Source organism: Mustela erminea, chromosome 17 (genome assembly GCF_009829155.1).
Source record: "Mustela erminea isolate mMusErm1 chromosome 17, mMusErm1.Pri, whole genome shotgun sequence".
Lineage (NCBI taxonomy): Eukaryota > Metazoa > Chordata > Mammalia > Carnivora > Mustelidae > Mustela > Mustela erminea.
In genome coordinates, this window is record NC_045630.1 from 43,923,321 (window position 1) to 43,943,833 (window position 20,513).

A 20,513-nucleotide genomic window follows, 5' to 3' on the forward strand; every position below is an offset into this window, starting at 1 on the left:
CCCCACCCTTTCCTATACTAACTGCCCTTTCTGGCCCTAGTATCTGACTCAGATCAGCTTCCGGAGCTGCCCAGTAAGCTGGGCACACATCTGTTACCGTCCCGGCCTATCTTCACAGTCTTATGTCGCCAAGGGCCACGGCTCCGTATGACAAGGGGTGGAGACGTGGGGCACTACTGGAGTACAATGTTTACTGCTGCTGGGTGGCAAGAGGGTTCAACACTAACCCCACCTGCTTTCGGATGCTTTTGCTTAGGTAGATAGGTCTTCTTACCTCCTCTTGGGACTCTGACCCATTTCCTGTTATGATCTCTAAAACTGGGTCAAGTGTAATTCTGTTCTTTCTCCTCTAATCATAGCTGGCCACCCAGCCACCCAGGTGGAGCTGCTCATTTCACTTCAGCGTTGCAGTTCGTGCTGGAGCCCAGCATGACCAGGCAGCAGGCACTTGGTCCTTTTGTCCATTTCAGCCTTTCCAGGTCCCAGGCGGCAGCCAGTCTTTCGTGGCAGTCCTTCTCAAACTACCTGTGGGCTCTGTCCCCAGCGCGTTGTCTAGTTTCCGGGAAGGATCGCTCTCTGGAAACTCACGCTGCCATGGGATTGATCATTGTTTGCTCTCATTGGACACAACATGGTGGCCTGGGGCACCCCAAGGACTCAGTCAGTGGTGGGAACCGTGTCTGCCAGCTTCCATTCGTCTGTTTGAGGCAGAGGACTTTCTGGGAGAGTCTGAGGTCTCCCCAGGATGCTGACTCCCCTGATGACAGGCTTTCAAGAGTAGACCCTCCTCCGGACTGCTGGGAGACTGCTTGTGGAATGGGTGCCTGACTACTGAAGAAAGGAGATCTTCCGTCCCACCCCCCACCCACTTTTCCCGCCCCAGGGGGAGAGGGTGCCTGGGGCTTCTCCTACAGCTTTCCTGGCCACTCAACCCTAACCATTTCTTCCTCTTAAAACAAAACAAAGAGACATTTTGTTCATATACTTCATTTGGCACTTAAAGTCTCAAATAAATAAATAAAATCTTAAAAAAAAAAGTACTTCAAATGTTCTCAAATTAATCGTCTTTTAAATAGCTAAGCAAAATACATCTAGTTACTACCAGCTTCACCAAATTCCACAGCAAGGACCAGGAGACTTTGTATACTAAATGCACTAACTATTGACCTTTGCTGGCTTGGGGTTTTGCACACGATAAACATTTCTTGAGTGATTGAGCTATGCTCATGGAGAGAAAAGACCATATGTACGTTCTTTTCTTTCTTTTCTTCTATGATTCATCTTTTGCCTCTCTTACCAGGGCTTAACTTAGAGGGGGTCTGGGAATTTGGGTGAGAAAATACTATATTTTGATTTTTCACACAGCTAACTGAAATGTAACATTCCTGCCCATTACAAAGGTAACAAACCACTGCGATATTAGTGGTCCCTGAGGTTTTTTTTTTTTTTTTTAAAGATTATTTATTTGTTTATTTGACAGACATAGATCACAAATAGGCAGAAAGGCAGGCAGAGAGAGGAAGGGAAGCAGGCTCCCCAGGACCTAGGATTATGACCTGAGCCGAAGGCAGAGGCTTTAACCCACTGAGCCACCCAGGCACCCTGGTCCCTGAGGTTTTATCACCAGCTGAAATCACAGGTATTTTTATGTCATACTACAATTATTGGAAATAGTTCAAAATGTCATTTATGTTCATCAGTACTTCCAAATGAATTAGACCCATTTCTAGATCTTGCCATTTGTTGCATTAATAAACAAACATATATACCATATAAAAAACCCTGTATATTTTCTATTTTGATAACTGTATTCAATGCAACTGGGTTCCTTCAAAATCTTATGTATTCTATGCCTTTAAAAACATTTTGAGAAGAGCTCCGCAGTTTCACTAGCCTGCCGAAGGGTCCACAGCACACAAAGGTCAAGATTCTTTGGTTACACAGTACCTTCTGGTGCCTGGATTTTTTGTCGGTGTCCAGTGGGGCCGAAGACCAGCTGATCCGAGCAGTTGGGAGAAAGTGGAGTGGATTGAAGCCTTAAAAAGTTTCAGAAAAGGCTCTGATGGTACAAAGTGAGATGCTGCCCACTAGTGGCTGGACGTCAGAACTGCGAGATTGTAAGGCACACCTTTACCGGGTTTGGGTACTAATTCTAGGTACTTGGATCGGAAATAAGAGAAACAGAGGCAGTGGGTGGTTTTACCCCTGCCCACATATCCCTGCCGCTTGAAACCCTCTCCTTCCACCTCTGCTCCAGCCATCTTCGCCATCATTCAGTGACTCGGAAGCTTCCCCCGTTTAAGGAGTTTATACCTGTCGTTACCTCTTCTGCACCGCCCCTCCCACCTCTCCATCTAGATAACGGTGCTCTCCCTCCTTATCTGCTATCTGCCCCTGGACTGCCAGTCTAGGTCAGCCTCCCTGATCATCCGCACGCAGACCTGTAGCTCATGTCCTTCACAGCCCTCTCTCAGTTTGTAACCACATGGTCTCCCCACAATTTTTTTGTGCCGTGGTTTTTGTGTCTGCCCGAGGATACTCGTGCACTGGTGGAGAGCCCACTTCGGTCGGAAAATTCGTGAAGGGACTGTGAATGCTAGCAGAATGGATTTCGGTACACCAGCAGTTAAGTTAGATGGCCTTGGTCCACCAAGGCCCCTCTGTGTTCCCAGTAGACCTGCTTACACCAGTGAGGTGGAAACGTCAGGCCCAGCACAGGGGACACAGGATGACGAAACTGACAGGCCAGAGGTCAGATCCTGGCCTCCATGCTTCCTTCCCTGAACAGCACCTGCAGTTGTGATTTCCTTCCCATCTTTGTACCCCCTCCCGTTCCTGCCTAACTCTTGCTCCGAAGGACCAAGGTTGTTCACTCTGACTGAAGATGGGGTTGTAGCATGAGAAGCCGTCTCGGCACGGAATTTCACAGAATGTATTAGTACATATCCGGTAAGGAATATATTCAGCTCAATAAGAATCAGTTGTGGTGATCTCCCTTTTCGAAAATGGCAGACTGTCTCTAGCACCAGGCTAGTGTGCCCCCCTAACTTCTGTAACATCTGCTAAGCACCTGGCACTTTGGGGCTTTTCCTATTCCAAGCCTAACTAGGCGGCATCGCCTTGGACGACCCTCAGTTCCGCACAGTGACCAGTAGAGGGCAGGAGCAGTTAAGACAACAGTACTCAGGACCCGCCAGCCCCAGAATTCGTGGCTCGAGGAGGGAACAGGGAGGACGGCCCAGGCAGAAAAATGTTAACAATGAATGAAAAAACAAAACAAAACACAAAAGCCCAGTTGTTCCTTACCTCCTGGGGGACCAAATGGAAGGAAATGCGCAGCTAGCGGGATGGAAGTTAGACTACAGGAAGAACTTTAGGAACACAAAGTTTGCTACTTTAAACGTTTAGACAGGTGACTTTTTTTTTTTTTAACCCCCTAGCTACCACTGCGCAAGCAGAAAAGTTGAGAAAAGGGGCTCTTCGGCCCGAGACCTATGTGACCCACTAGGTTCCCTTAAAGTAACCCTTCCGTGTGTGCTTTAAATGACTCCGCTCTTGCAGATGCAATCATAAAATAACTTTATTGGTCAGGTTAGCCACCACTCATGCTTTTCCTGTAATAAGGATCCTTTATAGAGGCATGATGGCGTTCACATGCAGACGCTTTCTGAAGAGCCTGGGGCGGGGACAACCTTGCCCCCCACATCAGAGCTCCTTTGTGGAAATGAGCTGGTTTGGCTTTTGTGGATTTTTGAGTCTGGAGCCAAGAACATAGTCCAGGGATCCTCCCCTGCACTTCTCAGGGAAGCTGCTTCGAAGCATACACAGTATCAGGAATCTGATGGCATCTGGGCAAGGGTCCAGGCTATGGCTGGCTGTCCTCAGGGAGTCCCTGTCCCTGACTGCCCAGTTGGCTCCATCCCAGTGGTGCCGGAAGAAGCAGGATGCTTACACCCCCGGCAACATTACCTTTCAGACATGGGAAGAAGAAATTGCTTTCCAGCCAAGCTATAAAGCAAAAGGCATCTTCAGTAATGAGGGTGTAGCTCAGAGATGTGAAAGCAGAGGGTGTCATACTCCGCACGGGCCAGATCTGGCTGCCTGGCCCAGGCTTCCCAGACCCAACAATCATCTCCAGCCAGAGCTCTCACTATGAACTGTGGCCACGACAAATCAATGAACACAACTGGACCACAGCGCCCTCCTTTGGGCTAGCTGGGCACGTGCAGGGCTGGCTGGAGTCTGTTTTTCTCCCATCAAGATGTAGACCTTTCAGCCTGGATAAGAGAAGAGGACACACTACCTTTCTCATGCTTCCGGAACCACGTGCCTTGGAGGATAGGGACCCGAGTAAGGAGCGGCTGGGAACAAGCAGAGGGTGTGGGGCAAGGTGGACCTCGGGGGGCTGCTTCCTCAATTCAGCCGAATAGGGACGTTTGGCCCTGTTAGGGATGCTGATGTAAGTAAGGTCTGGCCTTTCCTTTCCCAGCTGCTAAAATATAGCCCCTCCGTGTATCAAAGCCTCAAGCTGGGTGTCTCCTCCCATACCAGTCCCTGAATATTGTGATCAAGCCGGTGCCCTCCGGGCTGCTGGCTTTCAAGGAGTGAGCTTTGGGAGGTGTAGAGGTGACTCCTGATTTCCCTCCCTGCAGACACTAGTGTGACTTCTCTGCAAGGCCACAGGGCTGAGGGCCACGTGCTTTGGGCTCTCGTGCTTCTGCCTAAGGCACAGAAGGGGTGTGTGGGGGGCAAGGCTGAGTGGATGAGGAGGGTGAAGGAGGAGGCAGCTGGGCAAGAGGTATTCCGAGGAGCACTGAGAAGCAGCACAGAGGAATCGCACCTCCGCCCCCCGGCCTGGCCAGGGATCGAGGGGAAAGCATGCTCCGTGCGGTTGCCCAAGCGACTTGCACAGTTCATGACGCCAGATTGTTGGGAAGAACTGTCTGGGGTTGGGACTTCCAGGGATGACTTCCTCTGCTACCATGTCTGTCCTGGAAAGAGAGCTGCAGCCATGTCCCTCAGGAAAAGGCTGCCTGTCCCCTGACCCTGCCTGACCCCTGCTACAGGGAAGAAGACTACAGAGGGAGCCCATGGAGTTCTGTCACTTGGTCTGTCCCAGACCTTCCAGCAAAAGCCAAACCAAACCATCAAGCCAAATGCAGTGGGGCGTGGGCCCCCCACCCCGGCCCCGTGCCCCGTGCAAGGGCCCCTCAGATCTCGATGAGGCTGGCAAGGCGCAGGCAGAGGGGCGCGTCCACCGGCATCGCGCTGCGCTTGATCTCGTTCCCGTCCAGGCGAAGCACCTGCAGCTTGGAGAAGTTCATGACGTCCACCACGGTGCAGAAGCTGCTGATGGAGAACTCTGTGGGGACAGGAGGAGCGGGGTGGGTGGGAGAAGCGCGGATCAGGGCCTCGGATCCAAAGGGAGGCGTCTCAGCCACTGCCAAGCGGCTTGAGTACTTCTGAGGGCAGGAGTGAGACTTGGCTGGCTGGGGCGGCGGCCTCGGGATCGGAGTCATACCGACTGGCACCGCTAGGGGCAGCACCAGGGCGGGAGTGGGGTCTCTCCATGTGCGCGGCAGCAGCGGGAAGCAGAAGGTAGTCGAAGACCAGCCTTAGCAGCTTCGAAGGACTTTGCTGAATGGCTCTGGGAAGGAAGACTGGGAAAATGGATGGACCTAAATCCGGAATATTTCCTGACACTTCGCAGATAGAAGGGGCAGGAAATTAAAGAGAGAAAGCCTGGGCAGGGAGACAAGTGTCCTTGCGTGCAGGAGATTTTAGGGGACGCATGTCTCCATTCCCAGTACTGCCAAAGGAATGAGTACTGAGGTTCAAGTAGGTGGAAATTCATAGACAAATGAAGCTGTCGTGGACCTCAAAAGTCAAGTAAACAATTCCCTTGCCTCCTGTGTTTAATATGATATGGCTTACCCTCCTTTTTTTTTTTTTTTTTTAATCTCAAAAGAAGTCCCCTTTTTAAAAGATACCGCCCAAATCCACACAATCTTAATAGATGTAATAGTTCTGTTTGGGCTTAACATAAACCCTTCCATTTTCCCTCTATTTGGCCTCTTGGACATATTGGCCAAATCTGTCTCAAGTCTCCTGGGTTAGGAACTTGAAGGAAAAGCACCAAGAGCTCAGCTACAGAGCTAGCAGGAACGGCACACATCACCAGGAAAAGCTAGCTTCCACGCCATGACTGAGGGCTTCTGGAAGCCTGCTCCTGCCAGAGGGGCTCCCGGTGAAGCCTAGTGTCTGAGTGGGTGAGCTACATCTCAAGTGCAGTTTCTAACATGGGGCAGCCCCAGAGCTTGCCTTTGCTTCTACCAGAGGCATTCCTCTGCTGCTTGCCAGGGTGGCCAGGAGGCATGGGAGGAGCGGGAGGGGGATGGCCTCCTGGGGGGTGCGGTCATGGGCCATGGGCATGAAAGGGAAGGTTGCGAAGAAGACAGTGTGGGGAGCTTAAATAGCTTGTTAGCAAGGAAAGTGCTTTTCAAGGAGCACTAACAATTGTTTTCAGTCTCTCTAAAGAACTGACCAAGAGGGGGCACCTGGGTAACTCAGTGGGTTAAGCCTCTGCCTTCAGCTCAGGTTATGAACCCAGGGTCTTGGGATCAAGTCCTGCGTCAGGCTCTCTGCTCCGCGGGGAGCCTGCTTCCTCCTCTCTCTCTGCCTGCCTCTCTGCCTACTTGTGATCTGTCTGTCAAATAAATAAATCTTTAAAAAAAAAAAATAAAGAAGACCTGACCAAGAGGAGATGGGGGGAGACTGCAGCCCATGCGCTTGCATTGCAAATCTAAGACAGAAAATCCAGCCCCAAAGAATAATGCGACACTGGACTGGGAAGAGGGGAGGAGATGGGAAATGCCTGTCTGTGGGCAGCGTTCAGTGGTGGGGCTGTGAGGAGGTGGCAGGGTGGGGGGGGACAAGGAGGGGAATGGGTAGTGATGGGAGGGGTGTGGGGAAGATGGAGATCTTTTGGATACTTTCTGATCTCAGGAAGTAGATTAAGTTGCCTCTGAGTGGGGAGGTTGGGCGCATAGCTTAAGCCAGAGGCTGCGCCTGTGGTAGCCACCGAGGAGCGTAGAGCGGGGAGGGCTGAGGAGAAGTCAGCTGGGTCGGCTTATAGCTCATTTCCTACTCTGGGCTGCTCTAGATGGATTCCCTACCCCCGCCTTGGGCCCTCAGGCCGTCTGCTAAATTCTGGATCCTTGTGCATATATACAAATATGGGGGGTACTTAGGGGCTGCTAGACACACCCCGTGTATCGATTCCATCCACACAGCGGCACACTGTGCCCCTGTTTGCCCTCCCCACGCTCATGAAGAGGACAGGGCTTCTGCTTGGAGACTCTGGAGGACATTTTCCAGCCCAGATTAAATACTGACATAAGTCTTTCCAAATTCCTCCTGGGGTACCCACCCTGCTCCCTTGGATCCCACAGCTACTGAATAACATTCCGAGCTCTGTTCCCTTGCTATTGCCAAGCTGGAAAATCTGAGAGGGATGCTAATGGAAGAGGCAAGGGGGAGGCAGGGGACTGGCTTGATTCCCCCGCAAACCCTTTAGTTCCTGCCCTCCGTTTAGCTCCTCCCCCAGAGGACGGCTTAAGTTCCCCCCCCCCCGCCCCCACTGGCTGCGGGAGGACATCCCAGGAGAGGGGGCTAGCTTGGGGCACTGTCCTTCCTGCTGGTGGTCTGATCAGAGAGAGAGTCCTCACTGTCTCAGACAGAGAAGCCAGGTGCCAGGTCCTTGGATATTGAAGGCCAGCCTTCAGGGTTTTCCCTACATAGCCTGGGTGGCTTGGAGAGATGGCCCCTCCTTCTCGGTGTCCCCATCTTCACAATGCAAGAAGTCAAAAAAACAGGACTATGCCTGTCAACTCCCAAGCAGCAAGGAGAGGAGAAGCTAGTCCTGGTTATTGTATCTAGCTCCTCAGTTATGTACCAGGCCCTGGACCAAGCACCTTCTGTGTTTTGATTTGCTAATTTAAGACAAATAAGTGCAGGAAGTGGTGTTATTTTGCCTCAAAATCAGACTGGCAGAGAGACTAAATGATAACTAGATCAGGGAATCTGGCTTCAATGACACAAGAAAGGATTTGGGGGAGACACTGAATGTTTTTAGGTTGTTTGACTTCATGGAGAACTTTCTTGCAAGACCTTGGGACACTTAACTGAAGTGGTTTTATGTTCCAAAGAGCTTTGTGAAGGGCCCCCCCCCCCACCCTGCATCTGAGTGGCAGATGAGCTCTTTGTGGAGGCAGGCGCTGACAAGGTGCCCCGACTGAGCCCTGCCCGCCCCGCCTTTCTCTGACTGTGTATCATCGGGCAATAACTAATGGGTTCTCTCCCATGACAGCTGCTCTTTGCTGGCACATCTTTGGGGTCAAACACAGCACATAATGTGACCTTTCTGATGTGCCAGTCCTCCCGGATTCGGAGTAGGGTGACAGGTGACTGCTGGGCGGGATGATGGACAGCCACGAGTAAATGTCAAGCCCTTTCCAGCATGCGACATCTCAGAGACATCCCAAAGCACTGGCCCACTTGGGAATAAGACTTGCCCCTCCCCTCCAAAAAAGAGAGACTTTACATATAAAACTGTCTGGGTGCCCATGAAGGTGTCTCGCACTTCCAACAGAGGACCAGACACCTCCGTACCTCGCCCGCCCCGCTGTCAAACTCTGGGACAGCTGAATGGGCTGTTCAGCCTGTTTCTGTCTTGCTGAATGATTGATCTGTTCCCTGAGCACCAGGAGAGAGAGAGGGGGCGGGAGGGATGAAGGCTCAGTCCCCATCAGTGTTTTGACAGCGCCCTTTGCTCACAGCAGGCTCCGCTTCAAAGCCCTTTGCCCAGGGGTCCGTAGTGAGTCCTTTCCCAGGGAAAGGGGGACTTGGCTGGCCGAGGAAGGCTCAGTACCTTCTAGCTGGGACTCCAACATCAGAGACCCTGGGGTAATGTAAGCACATTCTGAACACAAGATCCTGACACAGAGCTGAAAAGCAATTAGATCATTCTACCCAAAATGAGTATTTCAGTCCTAAGAGGCAGAGGCAGCACTTTTGATTCCTTCAAGCATTCTGGAAGACAGGAGGCCTGTGTCTTTGCCAACTGCCCCAGGGCTTTGTGGTGATAGAACTCCTGGCACCCTAGGGGGACCTCTGCCCCCCTACCAGGGGCTCCTTGTACTCCAGGGAGAATGGACCAGAACAAGTGCCTCATTTGGCTCAGAGAGGCTGCACATTCTTATCCAACAGCTGCTCTGTTTAAAAAACAAATAAATAGCCAAACACATGGCTGGCTGTAGAGGCAGGGATAGAGCGTGTGGAAACAGAGCTCCTCCTCTTCCGGGTCAGTGAATGAAAAGGAAAGCCACAGTTTCTTAACAGCCCACCTTCCTCCCAAGATGGACCTAGAAGTTCAGCTTAAATCCCCCTCTCTAGGAACTGTTTTCATCTCTCCTTGCTACTCAACACCCAAGACCCTCCTCTCAGACACACGGAGTTCCTGGCTGTTCCCTGCAGGTGACCCATTAAATAATCAGTTCCTCTGTGACATTCCCATTTCCCAGAATGGCCTTGTCCCTTGTCTCCAGCCCGCGCTCACTTAGCTCTCAAAACTTAGAACAAAGCTTACCTCTTCTGGGAAATCTTCTTCCAAGCCAAAACACCCCCCCCCCCCACCTCCCAGAATTTTCCCAGCATTGCTGTTTGGTCTAGGGGCGTGCCATGTTGGACCTCTTGGACAGGGGTGGGGCGTGGATTGCTGGTGGCTTTCTTTGTGTTCTCTGGCTCCCCTACTTCTGTGTCTTTCGCATTGTTGCTAGCACTCACAATGGGGTTTTTTCCAATGAAACAGATAGACACTCCCCACTCCCCTCTGTGAGGGTCTCACCATTGATTCTATTGCCTTGGAGGTAGAGATTCTCCAGGTTGGTGTTGACCGGGGGGATCTTCTGCAGCTGGTTGTAGGAGAGGTCAAGCTCAAGGAGGCTGCTGGAGTTGAAGGTGTTGGAGGCCAGGCCGTTGTTGGTGAGACTGTTGTGGGACAGCCGCACATACAGCAGCTTGGGGGACCCCCGGAAGTAGCTGTCGGGGACGGAGTAGACGTTGTTGTGCTCCAGGTAGAGCTGCTCGAGGGCTATGGGCAGCCCATCAGGCACCTTCCGCAGGTGGTTGTAACTCAGGTCCAGCAAGATCAGGGACCGGAGGCCCCTCATCGCGCTGCCCACTTCCTGGATCTCGTTGTGCTGGAGATACAAGGCCGTGAGGTTCTCCAGACCCTCCAGAGCATTGTTGGGGACCCTCGAGATCTGGTTGTGGTCTAGGTGGAGCTCCCGCAGCGATCGAGGCAGGGGGCCGGGCATCCGGGTGAGGTTGTTGTGGTCCAGGTAGAGCCTCTCCAGGTGCCTCAGCTTGGAGAAGACCCTCCTGCCCACCTTATCGCTGGTGATCTGGTTGCCATGGAGGGCAATCCAGAGCAGCCCAGTGGCGTTGTCGAAGACGCCCTCCTGCATGGACGAGATCTGGTTGTTCTGGAAGTAGACGTACTTCATGCGGGAAGGGACGAAGGGCAGATACTTGAGGTTGCGGTTGTCACAGTACATGGCCGTGGGGAAGTTGGGGGGGCAGTCGCACTCCTGGGGGCAGTCACGGGGCTCTGGAGGGGGCGGAGAGCCGTAGGCATAGGCTGGGCCTTCCTCCACCCCGTAGGGGTAGGGCTCATAGGGCTCGTACGGGTAGGGCTCATAGGGGTCGTAGTAGGTGGACTGCTGGCTGCGGAGGTAGTGGAACCACCAGTGGGGGTCTTCGTCGTACTGGGCCTGGGAGAGGGAACAGAGCCCGGCCAGCAGCAGGAGGGAGGCCCACTGCATTTTGTCTCTCTGCAAGAAGGGGGAGAGAGCAGAGCAGGCAAGCATGAGTGAGACAGCGGGGAGGCAGGGCAGCAGGGAGGAGAGCCTTGGGCTGTGAGCAATCCCATCTAACTTCTGCAGCAGGCTCCTGGGACGGGGAGTCCTGCCCTCACTTCCCGCGCTCCTCGCCCTCCCAGTGCCAGCTCTGAACACATGGTCCAGGTGGCCTGTGGCTCCCTGGGGGAGCTGGGTACATCTTGCCCTGCTCACAGAGTCACAGAAGCAGAGCCTTCGAGATGAGAAGGAACTTGAACGGGGTGCACTGCATTTTTTTTTCAAGGGGCAGGTCCTTAGGAGCCTCTAGCAACATGAAGGTTCTGTTGGGGGAGCTGGGAAACCCCAGCACTCATCTTCGGCGGGGGGCAGTGGTGGTGGTGCGTGCTCTTCAGACTTGAATTCCCATTCAGTTTGGACTCCCTGGGAATCTTAAGATTTTCCAAGAGTCCAAAGAAAAAGCCCTCTAGTCCTTTCCCTATCTCTGGGAAACCTCCAGAAGCATCTTGAGATCTCAGATGGGAAGATCTGAACTACTCCTGGAAGATCTTTTGGTCTCTTGGGCAGGCTGGGGGTTTCTGGTTTCTAGGCTTTGGGGAAGGGTGTGGTCCGCCGGGAGTCACCGCAAGTCTTGGGCTACCTTCCAGAGTGTCAGTGTGGGTAGCCATCTGCTGGGGGAGAGCACTCTCTGGTTGGCAGTCTGCGGCTATACGTGCCACTTGGAGGGCCCATGGTCTTCATGTAACAGCGACAGTACCCCCCACCAGAAAGGGGACATTGGCACCAGGTGTGGCATTGTCTTCTAGGGTGAGTACTGAGTTTGGGGAGCCTGAGTCAGTGGTATCTAGTAAATTGTTAGCCTCCCTCCTGCTCCCCCATGGACATTATGCTAGAGCCACGCAGACCCAAAGAAATGAATGAAGAAGACTGAAAAATGGAATAGGAATTGAAGACACTTGAGTATACCCAAGAGAACTTGCTTTGGAATGGGAGTCTGGCATCCCCTCTCCCATCCTGGGCTACCTATGATGACATATGGATCACCAGCCTCCATGACCAGCCCTCTTGCCCCCCAGCACCTGGCAATCTGTCACTTCGAGCTGCTGTGCTAGTGAGATAAGAACAGGGCAGGCATGGAGAGAAACGTGGGTTTGGCGCCCACATTTGGGAAGAAAGCCGAAGGTATGGAAGATGAGGAACCCTACTGGTCAACCTAATCTGAATACCTATAGCCAAGGCACTGGATAGCCCTTGGGAGCAATGGGAACCTTCCAGAGGTGTGAGTGTCACCCTTGGACAGAGGAACCTTAGAGCCTTTCCTGGTCATGGAAGGGTCATATATATCCCTCACCTTGCTGTTGGGCCTCCTGGGGTTGGCCACTGGAGACAGAGGAAAGAAAGGAATCTGAAAGTCAACATCAAGTTCAATGATGGGAAAGACCCTGACTGTGACATTCAAACTAGTCACCTCTGCCACCCTGCCTCCCAGGCCGCAGACCTCTCTGTTTCCTGAAAGTAAGTCCCGTCGGCCTCCTTCATTCCATTAGCCTCTGGGCTCCAGGGGAGAGGCACCTGGCTCGTCCTCAAGCAGCCTCAGGCCTCAGACAAAGAGCCCACAGTGTTTCTGAGAAGCCAACCCAACTGCCCACTGCCTGGGCATGCTGGTTGGGCCCTGGCTCTGGCCAGGACAGAAGACGGATGGAGCGGCCCACTGCCAACAGTGCATTTTTCCATGCACAGCCCTGGACTGCTGCAGGACCAAGGTGGCTGACTGGAGGCTGGCACAGTGAGCCTCTGTCTCCATTTCTCCTTCCAGACCTGGCATCTTGGCAGACGAGAGCCACCTTCCTCTTCAAGACCCAGCTTTCCAGGGGCCGTGCCTCCTGCCCGCTTTGGCCTCTCCTCAGGAGCCATGACGGCCGAGAGGGCTGCATGGGGGGCTTGCTTCTCTCTTCTGCTCCATCAGCAGTGTTGGCCCACAGTCATCTGCTCTGAAGCCCCCCTGCCCACCCTAATGGCAGAGACCTTTCTGTGCTCAGAGTTTCGTGAGGTGGAAAGTTTCCAGGATTGGTGCTCCCTGAGCTGTGGGGAGCTGACTCAGGAGCTAATGCTGTCCTCTCCCTTCTCCACTCTGGAGAACGATCCTTCCCTCCTATCAGGGTTGAAGAGGTCAGACCGGAAGTCATCCCCTGTGCTGGATTAGACCCTCCTTCATGCTCCCTGAACATGGTTGAGTCTCAGCATTTCTCTTTATTCTTTTCCTTTATCCCAGCAACACACACACACACACACACACACACACATACACACACGCGCACACACACACACACTCTCACTCTCACCCCCCACATCCTTCCCTTGTAAGAGCACTCAGGTACCATCATCTGCCCACAGGCCAGATGGTGAGATTATGAGTACTAGTGGGACAGAGCTGGCTTCTCGAGATACCTGGTCCTCCCCTTTTTCATGCCTGAGAAGGGGAGCCCCTTTCCCCAACAACCAGAAAGGAACCACAGGACAGAGGTAGCACATTCCTTCTACTCCCCTTTGTGCCTCTCCAGCATCCTGGGGTCATGGTCCGGATGGGAGAAAGAAGAATCCAATCCGCTCCTCCCTCTGAGCCTTTCTCCCTAAGCCCCGGCCCTTCCCTTTCCTCCCATTATGGAACTACAAGGGACAAAAACTGAAGTAAAATGACTAAACTTACCGCCAGTTGAACCTTTCAGAGAGTGACCACGTCCCTCTGTCTGGCCTCCTTGGGTTGGAGAACGTGTGAGAGAGAGAGAGACAGAGTGTCTACTGAGAGTGTGCGGGTCTGTGCCAGGCCAGGGTCCCGCCCCCAAATTCCTAATCAAATATTGTGAAGAGAGGGACTGAGGAGGCCGGATCCTGGCTTTTTCGGCTCTGCTGCGGGGGCGGAGCTCACACTCAACCAAGCAAAATCCTTCCGTCTGCCTGACGTTAGAAAAACCACCTTCTTTCCACTCACTTATCTTCCCTAAAGCATTGGCAGCTCCGGGTCTCTTTCTGCTGAGTGAGTTAGTGGCGCCCTGGAAGGTATTTGTACAGTCTCTTACCAAGTGTCTGGCTTTCTCATTAAACCCACAAGGGCAGATGCAGGGCTCGGGAGGGCCAGGATTGGGGAAGAGGACGTCTTAACTGTTTCAGCAACCCATGTGTCACCCCAGAGGGCCAGGACCACTCGGCCTCCTCGCCTCCCCTCTGTGCAGGTGGTTAGACCAGTGCACGAGCAGGCACAGTGCACGACACAGGACAGCTGGCTCGGGCTCCAGTTCTATCCCTTACCCATGTAGACTTGCCTGGGCTGCAGGGTTTCTCTCCTCCTTTGGAATTAATGGAAAAGAAGGGGAGCTCACCTTCATGGGTCACTTACCGCGCACCTGCATCACACACTTTCATTTAATCCCCTGGCAACCATTCAACTTTCGGTCTCCATGAACTTGACTGCTTTGGAAAACTCCCATAAACAGAATGATACAGCACTCGTCTTTCTGTGACTGGCTAATTTCACTTGGCATCATGTTCTTAAAATTCATCCGTCACAGTATGCAGCAGAATCCCCTTCCTACAACATTCTCTTGTATGTGTAGACCACGTTTTGTTGATCTGTTCATCCACTGATGGACATTTGGGTTGCCTTAGCCTCTTGGCTCTTGTAAATAACACCCCTATGAACGTGAGTGTACAAATACCTTTTGAAGCCCCTGCTTTTAATTAATTTGGATATACGCTCAGAAATGGAATTGTTAAAACATATGGGAATTCTATTTTTAATTTTTTAAAAAAGATTTTATTTATTTATTTATTTATTTGTCAGTGGGAGAGAGAGAGAGAGAGCGAGAGCACGCAAGGGGGCAGAGTGGCAGGCAGAGGCAGAGAGAGAAACAGGATCCCTGCCGAGCAAGGAGCCCAATGCGGGACTTGATCCCAGGACCCTGGGATCATGACATGAGCTGAAGGCAGTGGCTTAACCAACTGAGCCACCTAGGCATACTTATTTTTAATTTTTTAAACCACCATCCTATTTCCCATAGTAGATGGGAACGCCAATGGGGCACAAAGTTTCAAGTTTTAAACACTCCTTGTTTTTTAAGAAATACTGATTGAGAAAGCCTCACATTCGAATCGGAAGACGTTAGAGGTGTCGAGGAAGGTGCAACTTTCGGTTGCTCCAATGGGTCTAAACTGCGTAGGCTGTCAGAAAGGTCCTTGTCAGGAACCCACTCTCCTCAGGACTTATGAAGAATTTTTTAATTTTTAAAAAAAAGTTTTAAAAATTTTATTTTCTTTAAAGATTTTTATTTATTTACTTGACAGAGAGAGAGAGAGAGAGAGAGAGCGACAGTGAGAGGGAACACAAGCAGGGGGAGTGGGAGAAGGAAAAGCAGGCTCCCTACCTACCGAGCTGGGAGCCCGATGCTGGGCTCGATCCCAGGACTCTGGGATCATGACCTGAGCCAGAGACAGACACTTAAGGACTGAGCCACCCAGGCACCCCATGAAGAGTTTTTTAAAAAGATTAAACATAATGAATCTGTATCTGCTGACCACCTACTATAAACTAAGCAGTCTACTGATGTTATTTCACGTAATGAACACAGGAGGTATTTTGTGTTGGAGACAGAGGTGCAGAGAACTAGTGTGACTAGCTAAAAAGTAGGAAAACAAGGATTTGAACCTTGATCTGCATGATTCCAAAGCCTATAGACTTTCCTACAACCAAAGGCCAGAGGACTGATGGAGTGGGTGGAGTGATGGGCACCTTGCCGCCGTGGTTGGACTCAGTTCATATGGAACCCAACTAATTAGAGGGGTCCAATCTGCTGGAATCTGAGGACAGAGAGGGTAGAGTGAGAGAGGGCTGGAGTACAGGGCTTCTCTTTCCAAGTCCAGACGTATTTCATTTCAGTTTAATAAATATGAACCTCTACTATGTGCCTGGTGTGGTCTTAAGTGTTGGGGATGTATAGAAGGTTCTAATATAATGCTTGCTCAAAATAAAGCAGGAGACTTTGCAGTAAACTCTGATTCCATGAATGAGGCAGAGTGACATTAATGTGAAGATGGTTATCAATAATGCACAGACAACCTTCTTATCATTCTGAGTCACTTTTCAACAGAAGACACTGGTTTTGGTAACAGGGCCCAAGAGATACTTCTTGGATGGGCCTAGATAGCCACGCACATCCGCCCATTGGGTACAGATGTTTATTTATTTTTTAACTGCAGCATGCTAAACAATGCTGCATTTATTAGCAGCGAAAGTCAGGGGAGCCTGGGGACCAACCGTTGACTGGGATTCTTCCCAACCAGGCTCCGCCAAAAAGGCAGTATCCTCATGTGTTTTGTTGACCATTTCTAAAGTGGTGAGATCTCTACCGGATCGTTTGTTATCAATCCTGGTCCGAGGCAGGCTTGGGAGGAAGAAAGAAGAGAGGGTGACTGGGACCAGGTCAGGAGGCATGTTCCAGGGTGGCCACCCACGGTTCAAAAGTTCCACTGTGGATGGGCTCTGATCTCCATTTTCACCACTCTGTTCGCCTGGATCCTGGATCTAGGCCCTCAGAGCTTGGCTTCAGCATGAGAAACCAAGTAGGGGATCCTGATGTCCTCCAGATTGCCGAGGGAGTCCACATGTGACAGGGGTTCATTCGGGACACTGTGCTTTCTGGGAGGTGTCGAGCCAGCACTCCCCAGTCACCAGGCTGCAAGCAAACTAAAAAGAGAGGCTATGTTATTCATTTATGTAGCCCCAGTCCCAGCTGGGCACATGATGCCTGGTGCTTAGTAGGTGATCAGTAAAGAGTTGTGGAATGAATTGTATTTTTGGCTCCCTACGGAGTCTGCCTGTCTTCAGTACCCAAGGTCGGGTAGAATAACCACCACCACCGAGGCCAGAAAAACCGTTTGGCCTTCAGGCCTATTTGACTTTCCGGGGGTTCAAGCCACTGCTATTTCCTCCCCACCCAGAAAAGTACAGGTTAAGCTGCAACCACTAGGCACAGCTGATTGTCTCTGATGTTGGACCCACCCTGTCTGGAAGGGATGAAATGTGTTCCGATTCAAATTCTTACTGGAATTCAAGACACAGTGACCTTCGGTGGCCACCAGCCCCTTCCTCTTTCTCCCCCATAGGACCCAATATCTCTTGTTTTTATAACAGAGCCTCTGATCCCAAACAACTGGGACGGGGGAGCAGGGGGGAGGATAAGACTGGAAATCCACCCAAATAGAATTGGTGAGTTGACTATAAAGAGGTCAGTAGAAAGACGATCATGGTGATACAATCCAGGCTCCACTCCTGGCCCATCCTGAAGACTCTTGATGCCAGAGAGAGATTGTTTATTAGTTTGATGTTTCGATGGAAAGTCTGGGCTACCCTGGCACCCAACAGTAATGTCCCAAAGTTTCCAAGGGAGTTTTTTCTCCTTATTCCCTCGTCATGGAGGGGTCATTTGAAGTCCTCACTATGGATAGTCTCCTCTTTCCAGAAGGATGAGACAAAAAGATGTTGGAGCTGGGGAAGAGACTTGTTTTCTTTCAAATGCAGTAGGAGGAAGACTTTGAGTTCTAAGTTCTGGGAAATTCACTGAGGGCTTCAGAATTTTCTTCTAATGAGCTCCTTAAAAATAAGACAGAGAACAACTTTTCTCTTTTAATGGATAGAATCTCTTATTTTGACTGTGTATTTGCATCATGCTTGGTGCTATTAACCTGATGATAACAGGTTCTTTCTAGAAGTTCACCTTCTTGAAAATATGAATGTGCTTGAATAGGGAAATCAGGGTTGTTTCGGGGAGAGATACTTAGATGAGGAAGGAGTCAAAGGAGATAACCTGAGGTCTGAAGTCTGGAGGCCACACAAGGTAGGGCATGCTTCTTTGTGTTGCAAATGAGCTGAGAGCTACTGATATTCCTGAGACGGTGCTGGGGGAGAGAACCTATCTAAGACCGACCCTTCCCAGGATTCTGGCACCAGCTATGGTTACCTGGCTGTAGGTAAGACCAGGACTAGATAATAGCTCTCAAACACCAGCTACCATTTCTGATATTCTTACCACAACCCTGTCGAATAAGTATTATCATACCTTATTTTTACACATGAAGAAATGGAAATTTAGCAAGGCTCATAAATTTGTTCAAGATTGCATAGCAATTAAGTGGCAGAGCTGGGATTTTAAACTTGTCTGTCTGCTTCTGGAGTCTGAGTTCCTGACCACTATACATATGGACTCTCCTGGGTAAAGGAAAAAGCATGGGTTTGGAACATATATTTGTTCAGATTACAGCTCAACCACTTACTGTCTCCGTGATTTGGGGCTAATTGCTTACGCATCCATGAGACTTCATTTGTAAAATGGGGGCAATGACCCTAACTTCTTGAGATCTTGGGAAGAGTAAATGAGACAAAAAAAACCCAAAAAAACAAAAAAAAAAACCAGAGGCTCCTGGTAGAGAGCCTGTCACATGTTGGCCCGTCAATAAATGGCAGCTGCCTTTGGTTATTTTAGTAGATTACAAGTTCCCTGGGGGGGGGGGCAATCTCATTGGTTGACCTAATGCTTGGCCAAGTGCCTGGCATTTATGAGGTCCTTTCTAAATGTTGGTTGAATAAATGGAAGGTGTAGAAGCTGGATCTTACTGAAGGATAGCTAATCTACTTCGGTATCTTAAACCAATCAGAGAGAGGCTAGTTAAGGATAGAAGTGGGACTTTCCGGGCCTAGAATTTTCAACACCCCACTCCTCCCCTCCCCTGCCAAGGAAGGACGCAAGAGGTGATGGCAAGGTTGTGGAACACTCTATGGACATGGAGAAATATCTTGGGGAGGGGGTCATGGAAAAGGTCAGTATCTAAGAGCCAAGTACGAGCAGCCCAGAAGAAGAGATGCCTGGTTCCTTCTCAGACAGGGGCTTAAGAGACAGGTTTAAGGTGGAGAGAGGGTAGAAGAAGAATGCTACCTAATGAGTAGCACCACTCTGAATCCCTTTGGGCTGAGGAAAGAAATTGGCTCCAAGCCGAGGGTGGACAGGGCTGGTTCCTCAAAGCAAGAACTAGTGACCTGGGTCCATGGAAAGGTCTAAGGACTTGGGTCTAGTTCTACTGGAGTTCAGAGAAGAATAGAGAATAATGATCCCTAGTAATGTGTGTGATTCCTGAATTCTGGTTCATTTATTCATCCGCTTACCTGTACATGGTCCCCCTAATAACATAATAGTTCAACAATGAAATAAAAAAATAAAAGAAAGAAAAACCCCTTAAAAGCAAAAAGGGGGTTTAGGAAAAGCAATGTATTATCATTGTCTTGGAAAGGGCATGGATTTTGAGTCAGACAGAATGGCATTGGATCCCAGAAATTTAGAGTGTGTTCCTTACTGCCCTTGGTCTTCAGGTTCCTTATCTGCAGAATGGAAATGATTAATACCTAGCTCATTAGGTGGTTTTATTTTATTTTATTTTGTTTTTTCATTAGGTGGTTTTAAAGCAATCGGAAGTATCTAGCACAGCACCTGGCACATGGAAGACACTTAGAAAAATGTCACTTCTTTTCCTCACCTTGGGTATTTGTCCAGGAGTGGGCCAGGGCCAGGGTGTGGAAAGGAAGCCCTAATCTACAGAAAGGTCAGAGAGAAGACGTTTTTGGTAGGGTTGTGGGTGGTGGCAGCTTGGGAAGGAAATAGACGATGTACTTGACACTTGTAAGGAAAAAACAGAACCAGAGGTTAGCGGGCCCAAAGGGCCTAGGATTCCTGTAGCACAGCCCTCCATGTGGGGGGCCTGTTTCTCAGCCCTGGCTGCACAGGGAGCCAGTGGGGTGGCTTTCAAGAACACCCAGGCCCAGGGGCGCCTGGGTGGCTCAGTGGGCTAAGCCTCTGCCTTCGGCTCAGGTCATGATCCCAGGGTGCTGGGATCGAGCCCCTCATCGGGTCTCTGCTCAGCGGGGAGCCTGCTTCCTCCTCTCTCTCTGCCTGCCTCTCTGCCTACTTGTAATCTCTGTCATATAAATAAATAAAATCTTAAAAAAAAAAAAAAAAAAAGAACACCCAGGCCCAGGCGTCACCCCAGATGAATGAAATAGGATCTGTGCAGATGGGACCCGGCATCTCATCATTGATTGGCGGGTGGTTTTCGTGTGTAGCCAGGTTTGAGAATGCTCTCTGGAGGCAGGGAGATCCACGTGATGACCTCAAAACTAGAGGCCATCGCTGAAACCTCTGTCTCTAAAATGAGGGGCTTCTCAAACTTTTCTTCATGAAGTGTCCAGAAGAGGAGAGAAGAACGCCAGAAGAATCCAGTAATCAAAGCGCACCATCCAAAGCAGCCCCCTCAAGCCAAAATCTCACATTTGATGTTAAAAAGTCATGTGATGTTTGCATTTTGGTCCATAAAACATTCATGTTTATTTCCATAGCAATCTACCTCCACCCCCATGAAAAATCCTGGGGTAAAAATGGGGGTCTCGATACACCATGCTTCTCCAGAGGCTCTGTGGACCTGGGCAATCACAGACAGAGCAGTCATTCACTTTGAGCTCCCTGGCCACTGGAGGGACAGCTTGGGGAGTTATCCCTGTGG

General features: G+C 50.7%; 1 protein-coding gene across 1 annotated transcript; it reads right to left on the bottom strand.

The window, feature by feature from the left end:
* Nucleotides 1-3,562: 3,562 nt before the first annotated feature.
* Nucleotides 3,563-13,796, bottom strand: FMOD (fibromodulin). The gene is made up of 3 exons (XM_032318509.1): nt 13,624-13,796; nt 9,905-10,892; nt 3,563-5,362 (listed from the first exon to the last, which is right to left on the bottom strand). Exons 2-3 carry the CDS (start codon nt 10,881-10,883, stop codon nt 5,211-5,213), a joined length of 1,131 nt encoding a protein of 376 aa, XP_032174400.1. The 5' UTR covers nt 10,884-10,892; nt 13,624-13,796; the 3' UTR covers nt 3,563-5,210.
* Between the last annotated feature and the right edge of the window lie 6,717 nt (nt 13,797-20,513).